This window comes from Gossypium raimondii, chromosome 10, assembly GCF_025698545.1.
Source record: "Gossypium raimondii isolate GPD5lz chromosome 10, ASM2569854v1, whole genome shotgun sequence".
Taxonomy (NCBI): Eukaryota; Viridiplantae; Streptophyta; class Magnoliopsida; order Malvales; family Malvaceae; genus Gossypium; species Gossypium raimondii.
This window is the reverse complement of record NC_068574.1, coordinates 8479690-8487903: the sequence shown is the minus strand read 5'-3', so window position 1 is coordinate 8487903 and position 8214 is coordinate 8479690. Positions and strand designations below refer to the sequence as shown.

Genomic DNA, 8214 nt, shown 5'->3' with positions numbered 1-8214 from the left:
GTTAAATTTTTTGAGATTTTCTGAATTTGTTTGCCAAATTTTTGTATTTTCTCTTTTGTGTTTTATGTATTTTTAAAAATATAAATAAATTTTTTAACTTCTGGGATATTTATGTAATTCTATATTTTTAATTTTAAAAAATTAGAATTTTTCTGATTTTTGCCTATTTTTATATACCCATTTGTGAGTTTTTTAAATTTATTTCAGGAAAATAAAATTTAGTGACGCGGTGTACTCTCAACATGTTACATCACCTTTTCTAATTTCGTTAAGGAATGGGACAAACTGTTAACGGATTGGAAACTTCAAGTATTAAATTAATACAAAACGCCCACCCCCCAAAAAAAAAAGGGCTTACCTTTACGCAATCAGCTGCTTTTCATTTCATTTCATTCATTTTTGTATATACAAGAAAAGACTTGAAGGGATTACAATACTAGGTTTCCAACTCAAACTTGCTATGGCAAAAGGGATTGCAAATTTGGAACCCAATTTTATTAAATATCATATATTTTAAGAATTTAACTATATGAAACCAAAAAAAGCTAAACCCCAGATTCATTTCTTTTATCTTTGTTAAAGCAATAAAGCAATGAATTTTTTTCATTCTTCATGAAGCCACATTTTACAATACCTTACCTCCCTTTTGAACTCAAATCTCTTCTTCCTCGCTAAGTTTAGCATCATATCCCTCTCCTTTGCCAACAAGAAATTTAATTCCATTCATGCCCTACATAATGTATTCCAAACGCCTCTTCATTTTTTCCCATCTGTATAGGACTCTCAAAGAAAAAAAAAAAAAAAAAACTAGAGATCCCTTTGCATCGATAGCAAAATCATGAGTGCGGATTGGGGACCGGTGTTTGTGGCCGTAGGGTTGTTCATCCTATTGTCGCCAGGGCTGTTGTTCCAGCTGCCGTCGAGGACTCGAGTGATAGAGTTCGGGAACATGTGCACAAGTGGAATAGCCATCCTCATTCATGCCATAATATACTTCTGCATAATCACCATCTTGGTCATTGCAATTGGTGTTCACATACACATCGAATGATCTATTAAACTCTCAAACACAAGGCTAGCTTTTTCTTTTCCTTTGATGTTCGTTTTACTTTCTTTGCAATGACTATTGCCGACGGGAGTTTTCATTTCTCACAATATTATTTCTGATGGAAAATCTCGGCGGTAATAGCTTTTTACCTACAGAAATTCCATAGGAAATAATAATTTCGTCGGGAATAATTTTTATCAGATTGATCATTATGATGCTAAGAAAGGAATAGTTTAGTTTTCTTCAATATTTTGTCATTGTTGTTTACCAGAGAAGGTGTAATAGTGAAGCTTGGTTTCCATTTGTATGAAATATAAGTAGGTTTCTACTACTTTCTGTTTGCCACAAACACTAAACTGAGCTGTTAGCTGTAGCATATATTTTCTGGAAAGGCTGTCGTTACTCCCTTCCCACCTGCCTTTTGCGTAGTTAAGCTCTTCAAAAATTTGAGAAGTTCCTCATTAAACCCCTTTAAAGAACAGAAAATTTTAATGCTAAAACTGGAGGGATAGAATAATCATGATGATCAATTTTTGAATAGTTGGGTTAAAAAGAAAGGCTAATTCGATAAAATTAATATTTATACTTTATTCTCACCATATTAAACAATGAGCTAATCCATGCGGCAAGCAATACATATTTTCATATTTGTCCATCCAAAAAATGAAATGTTGGATATGAATGGCAGAGATAAGAGATAAAAATTAATTAATTAGTAAAAAGTATTTTTTTTACAAGAAAATATTAAATATACTCTCTCTTCTTTTTCTTTTTTTTTTTTCTTGTAAATAAAGAGAGAAACAACGAAAGGTCACATATACCATCTTTGGTATCATTATCCTTTACATATCATCATGTAGAACCCGCAAAGCTTCCTCCGGAGGTTGTGTACAAATTCTGAGTCCCAAAGATCAATTAAATGCAGATGACGCCAATGCATCAGTTATTCTATTTCCCTCTCGATATACATGCTTCACCTTTATCACCCAGTTACGCTTGAACATATTATGGATGTCGCCAGCCACTGCATTACCATGGTTTTTAGACGGGATACACTGTAACAATTGGATAGCCTCGCACTATACCAAAACAGGCTTTTAGCGGCGTTTGGATAAAAAACGCCGCTAACGATCGATCATTAGCGGCGCATTACGGAAAACGCTGCTGAAAATAAGCATTAGCGGCGTTTTTTGAGAAAGCGCCGCAAAAAACCTAAGCCCAACGACGTCGCTTCTGAGCTTCGATTTAGCGGCGTTTAAGAAAGCGCTCTCGCCAGGCTTTAGTGGCGTTTTTGGAAAAGCGCCACAAAAAAACCTAAGCCCCACGACGCCGTTTTCTGAGCTTTCGGGGATTTAGCGGCATTTTTAAGAAAGCGCCGCTAATGCTCAGGGCTTTAGCGGCGTTTTTGAGAAAGCGCCGCAAAAAAACTTAAGCCCAACGAACGCCGTTTTCTGAGATTTCTGGGATTTAGCGGCGTTTTTAAGAAAGCGCCACTAATGCTCAGGGCTTTAGCGGCATTTTTGGGAAAGCGCCGCAAAAAAACCTAAGCCCAACGACGCCGTTTTCTGAGCTTTCGGGGATTTAGCGGCGTTTTTGAAAAAGTGCCGCTAAAAATATTTTATCTTAATTGGTTTATTCATATTAAATAAAATTCAATTTATTTCTAATTGAATATGTAAAATCTTCAGAAAAAAATAATGACACATAGAAATAATTTGCAATAAAACACATTGAAAAATTAAAATATTATTATTTAAAATAATTGTAAAAGAGATAATAATAAATTTGTTTAGGGTTTTTGGTTTAGGGTATATGATTTATTTAAGATTTAAGGCCGGTTTAGGAGTTCATATTTTAAGGTTTAGGGAGTATGGGTTTAGGGATTATGGATTAGGGGTTGGGATTTAAGGTTTAGGGGTTAGAGGGTTAGGGGTTTAGGGATTAAAAGTTAGGGATTCAGGGGTCGAGTTAGGGTTTTGGGTTTAGATTAATTATTTTTTAATTTATATTTTAAATATGGTCTTATATAATTGTAAAAGAGATAATAATAAATTTGTTTAGGGTTTTAGTTTAGGGTATATGATTAATTTAAGATTTAAAGCGGTTTAGGAGTTCATATTTTAAGGTTTAAGGAGTATGGATTTAGGGATTATGAATTAGGGATTATGGTTTAAGGGTTGGGATTTAAGGTTTAGGGTTAGGGTTTAGGGTTAGATGTTAGGGGTTAAGAGTTAGGGATTTAAAGTTTAGGGATTCAGGGGTCGAGTTAAGGTTTTGAGTTTAGATTAATTATTTTTTAATTTATATTTTAAATATGTTCTTATGTAATTGTAAAATAGTTAATAATAAATCCAATATATTGAAATTTTCTAGTATAGTTTAAATTATTTAAGAGATATATAATAGATAGATTTTATATGTATTGAATGGTTAATTTAGAGGGTTTAAGGTTAATGTTTACTTGAGATTTATTAAATGATAAAATTTATACAATTAATTAATGCTTTTATATTTAAAAATGTAATCTAAACCATTTGATATATTTAAATATTAGTTTAAATAGAATTAATAAATAAGTTAAAAAAGTAATAGATTGATATGGATATTTATGTATAATTATTTATTTTGGAGAGGACCAAATTATAAGAAAATAATACAAAAATAAAAATGATATGGATATATAGGTAATTATTTAATTTAGATAATTCTAACTTAATAATTAATTACAACCATTTTATCATTTGTTTTCTTATTAAAATATACAATATGTATTTTGAGAGTACTTTTATTTTAATTTATAAAAACAAAATAAAAATTTTAGAATAGCAAAACGGCGGCTGCTTTTGTTCAAAATGAAAAAAATTTTATGCGCGTTTACGCCGCTAAAGGTAAGCAATAGCGGCGTTTTTTAAAAACGCCGCAACAAATAAATCAATTTATAAAAAATAAAATAAAAAATTTTTAGCATAACAAAACGGTGTCATTTTGTTCAAAATTTATAAAAACGCCGCAAAAATAAATCAATTTATAAAAACAAAATAAAAAATTTTTAGAATAGCAAAACGGCGTGTTTTTGTTCAAAATGAAAAAAAATTTGCGGCGTTTTTATGAGAAACGCCGCTAAAGGTAAGCAATAGCGGCGTTTTTTTAAAAACGCTGCAAAAATAAATCAATTTATAAAAAACAAAAAATAAATCAATTTATAAAAAAGCAATAATGGCGTTTTTTTCTTATAACGCCACAAAATTCATTTTACCTAGAAAAAATTTGGCGTTGATTTTTCCCAAATTTCCCCCCTAAAACCCCTAACTTTGCAAACAAAATGAAAAAAAGAAGAGGAAAATGGAGGTACCAAAGACGATTCAGCACAGAACCTCTCCAATCTACTTACGAGTTCTACCGTTTGTTTCCCTGGAAAATATATGAGACTTAATATTTTTATTTTGTTAGTTTATTTGTGTGTGTATTTCATCTTGTTGTGTTCATTACTCAGATCCCTATCGCTTTTATTTCTGTTCCATTTTTCCTCTTTATTTTCTAATTGTGGGTATTATTTACTCAGATCCCCTTTCTTTTTATTATTGTTTTTTTTTTCTCTTATATTTTAGCTAGAAATCGACGATGCCAGAAGAAGCTAGAAATCGACGATGCAAGTTACTACTGGTCTCATTGCTGCTGGTAACAAGTTATTGCTTAAAATTCATGGTAACAAATCTACTTCAAAGGAAGTTATTCATATTCCTTCGTATAGAAGCGAAGTTGTTTACGGTGGAACTTAGTTCTCCAGCTCTCGTAAGTTTGTTCCCAGTTTTGTATTTGCCATCTATACCAGGTTTACCTCTCTTGCTTCTCTTCGTCTTCATCTCCCTTTCATTTATTCTACCAAAAACGCCTCTTACTTGTCATTTTTTTTCTCACATATCGTGCAAGACTCATTTTTCTTTCTTTATGCTCTAGTCTTAACAATGCACTTCAACTGTTCGATATAATGCTTCTTTATACAATTTGTTTCTGGCTTTCAGGGGGTGTTGTCTGTAAGATGTTGAAGCAAGCGATATGGAAGGTGTTGAGCAAAAGGGTAGTTTCAGATTCTGGTGATAAACTTCTTTTGCCTTGTTTGTACTTGCCCATGACTTCTTTTCACGCTGGACAGGTAGGTACTCTTTTTTTTTCTTTTAACTCTTACTTCAGTTTTTTTTATGGATACCCAATTGTTAATTTATTAAATAATAAATCTTTAATAATAAACCTAAATTTAGGGCATTTAAAAATGAAAAGGTTATGATGTTAAGTCCCATGTTGAATATCAAGGTTCACTTCATGATGCATGTACATATACCTACTTTTATTATCATATGGGAAAAGCTTTGATGAGGGATTAGAGATAAGAGGGGATAAGAGGGGATGAGAAATCTTGGCCGGCCAACCATTTACTAAATGAAAAACTATTTCTTTTTTTATGCTAAAATAAAGTAACATATTTATTTTCATTTGTAAATTTCCGTTGCACTTCCTCTATACGAACTTGGAGAATTGTAAGTTCTAACTTTCTTTAGTTCTTTGTAGGGGCTGTACATGATTGTCTTTACAAGTCACCCTTGAAATTATAACAACAATTGGTTTATGAATTTGGCAGATACATTAACAGTTGTGCATTAAGTGGTGAGATCCCCTCAACATTTGCTAAACTTAAAGAACTGCGAACTATGTAAGAAAGACTCCCTAATGTTTATATAGGAGATTTCAAGGGAACTCTTTTGAAGGTCCAATACCATCCAGTTTAGGAAATCTAACCTCATTGACTTCTTTGTAAGTAGAGATATTTTGCTTTTCTGATAGTACTCTTACCACCGAATGACTCTCTTCCTTTGTTATCTACTGGTAACAAATCTTATATTTTAGTTTAAAATTCATGGTAGTTAGTTACTGCTGCTGGTCTCATTGTTGATGGCAACAAGTTGGGTTTTGGTATCTTATTTGAATTATTTGTAGAATTTGAATCATAAAAACATTGTCAAGTATCTTGGATCATTGAAGACAACAAGTTGGGTTTTGTAGTCTCTGTCTGGAATTCTTGCTCTGAAGTTTGTCTATTTTATACGAGTTGAGTTTTCATGGTTTGCTGTTGCATTGTTTCTTCTGTTCTTTGTTTTGTTATTGGAACTATTTCCAATTGTCTGGTTTACTTGAAATCCGATATTTGATTAAAGGGACCAAATAGAGAGCACAAGTGAGAGCGAATGCAGTGCAAGTGATGAAGTGCTTGTTGTTCCTTATGATAACTTAGCACCTATGTCTTGTGGTAATATTTTCTCATTATTCTTCTACTTGTGAATTTATTGTATTCCAAATATAGCATCAAGAAAAATATAACAGTACATTAGAGTTCAGCTTGTATAATTTGTTTGGATTCTTTCTGTCTTGAAGCAGATATTACTGAATCTAAGTAGCTTTTGGATAAGCTAGTTGCGGTGAAGTATAATGGAGCTTTAGGAAAGAATATGGGTTTCGGTGGTCCCGAGTAAGCAATTATCTAACTTCTGGAAGTTTGATACTTATTTTTTTTCCAAGAAAAGAGAAGCATTTCTTGATGATTCCATAGTTATATATTAAAGACTTGCCTCTACATAAATGAATATAGTTTCTGTGACATACATATATTTATATATGCTTTTTATATATGCCTCTACATTCATATATTTATATATGCTTTTTATATTGTATTATGACAAATAAAGAGAATAAAAGTTTTAATTATTGATAGATTCTGCTGCTTTTTTATGTACTTTTTATTAAATCACTCTTTAATCAAATGTAGAATTATAAAATTATTAAATTTTACTATAAATAATTATCCTTATATAATTAATCATTTTAGTAAATTCTCCAACTATCAAAATAGATCACTCCACCATCCCACGTCAAAATTTTGTTAAGGGTAGGACTTGAGAGAGGTAGATACTTTGATGAATATTTTCTTTTACATGATAATTATATACTTCTTTAAGTTTGTTTTGGATGTTGGGACAATGTCAGTTGATGCCGAAATTTGATAGTGCTGCAAATTGAAGTGTTTAAGTGCTGCAAATTGAAGTATTTAGTTGCTGGAAATTGAGATGTTTTATCGCTGTAATTGAGGTGTATAAATGTTGTTAATTGATATGTTTAAGTGCTGTAAATTTAAGTGTTTAAATGTTGTAAATTGAAGTGTTTAAGTGCTGCAAATTGAAGTGTTTAGTTGCTGGAAATTGAGATGTTTTATCGCTGTAATTGAGGTGTATAAATGTTGTTAATTGATATGTTAAGTGCTGCAAATTTAAGTGTTTAAATGCTGTAAATTGAAGTGTTTAAGTGCTGCAAATTGAAGTATTTAGTTGCTGGAAATTGAGATGTTTTATCGCTGTAATTGAGGTGTATAAATGTTGTTAATTGATATGTTTAAGTGCTGCAAATTGAAGTGTTTAGTTGCTGCAAATTGAGATGTTTTATCGCTGTAAATTGAAGTGTTAAAGTGCTACTTTCCATTGTCACCTCCCCCATTTCCTTATGCATCAATAACTATATTAATGAAATCAAGTACTACAATTATATATTATTACAGATGAGGGTTGGAGAATACGATCAAAGGGAAAACATCGATATGGTGATTCCCACCAGCAAAGGGCTTCTTAGACACCCAACATTTTGCACAACCAAACATGACCACAACTTTTAAACCTACATGTTGAGGTAGCTACACACAAGTCCCTTCCTTTTTTTAGTTTATGTGCTATGTGATGATTGTGTTTTAAAATTTAACTTGTTTTAGTTCTTTACATTCTTATAGGATTCACACTCAAGGAGCAAGAAACATCTCAGCAACTCATTGGGATCGAGCAGTCAAAATTCAGAATCAAGTGACACACAAGAGCTAGATTTGGAGCTTGGACCATCAACCTAATCGATTTTTTTTTGCTACTTTAAATGCATGCTCATGGAACTACATTTTATGCTTTCCTAGAATTGTAAGTTCAAATAAGGTGTTGATCTGCAATTTATAGATTCAACTTGAGCAAGTTGACATGAACTAGTTTCAATTTTTTTTAAAAAAAATTGAAAGGAATGTTATGTAATCAAAGGCAATTTGACTTGCTGCATGAGATATAGTGAAAAACATTTATCTTTTT

The 8214-nt window shown here is 31.6% G+C and overlaps 2 protein-coding genes across 10 annotated transcripts; both read left to right on the top strand.

The window, feature by feature from the left end:
- The first annotated feature begins 747 nt into the window (after positions 1 to 747).
- LOC105777616 (uncharacterized) lies at positions 748 to 1379 on the top strand. The gene has a single exon (XM_012600968.2). The coding sequence runs from the start codon at positions 839 to 841 to the stop codon at positions 1049 to 1051; it is 213 nt and encodes a 70-aa protein (XP_012456422.1). The 5' UTR covers positions 748 to 838; the 3' UTR covers positions 1052 to 1379.
- Positions 1380 to 4323: 2944 nt separating this feature from the next.
- LOC105777617 (uncharacterized) lies at positions 4324 to 7685 on the top strand. Of its 9 annotated transcripts, none has more exons than XR_008189845.1 (5): positions 4324 to 5201; positions 5615 to 5857; positions 6259 to 6350; positions 6479 to 6569; positions 7650 to 7685. XR_008189845.1 is itself a non-coding variant. In XM_052621914.1 (4 exons), exons 1-3 carry the CDS (start codon positions 4670 to 4672, stop codon positions 6280 to 6282), a joined length of 366 nt encoding a protein of 121 aa, XP_052477874.1. In that variant the 5' UTR covers positions 4324 to 4669; the 3' UTR covers positions 6283 to 6350; positions 6479 to 7631. The 9 variants fall into 9 exon arrangements, 3 of the variants coding, with proteins under 3 accessions (XP_052477874.1, XP_052477873.1, XP_052477875.1); XR_008189849.1 differs by lacking the exon at positions 7650 to 7685 and having other exon boundaries at positions 5685 to 5710; positions 5786 to 5857; positions 6479 to 7631; XR_008189847.1 differs by lacking the exon at positions 7650 to 7685 and having other exon boundaries at positions 5615 to 5710; positions 5786 to 5857; positions 6479 to 7631.
- The last annotated feature ends 529 nt before the right edge of the window (positions 7686 to 8214 follow it).

What these genes read in the sequence shown, in the direction of transcription:
- LOC105777616 (XM_012600968.2), top strand. Translation starts at nt 839, where the DNA reads ATGAGTGCGGATTGGGGACCGGTGTTTGTGGCCGTAGGGTTGTTCATC.
- LOC105777617 (XM_052621913.1), top strand. Translation starts at nt 4,670, where the DNA reads ATGCCAGAAGAAGCTAGAAATCGACGATGCAAGTTACTACTGGTCTCA. An exon ending in GTATTTGCCATCTATACCAG is followed by an intron (nt 4,881 to 5,070) that starts GTTTACCTCTCT and finishes TCTGGCTTTCAG; the next exon opens with GGGGTGTTGTCTGTAAGATG. An exon ending in CTTCTTTTCACGCTGGACAG is followed by an intron (nt 5,202 to 5,614) that starts GTAGGTACTCTT and finishes AGTTCTTTGTAG; the next exon opens with GGGCTGTACATGATTGTCTT.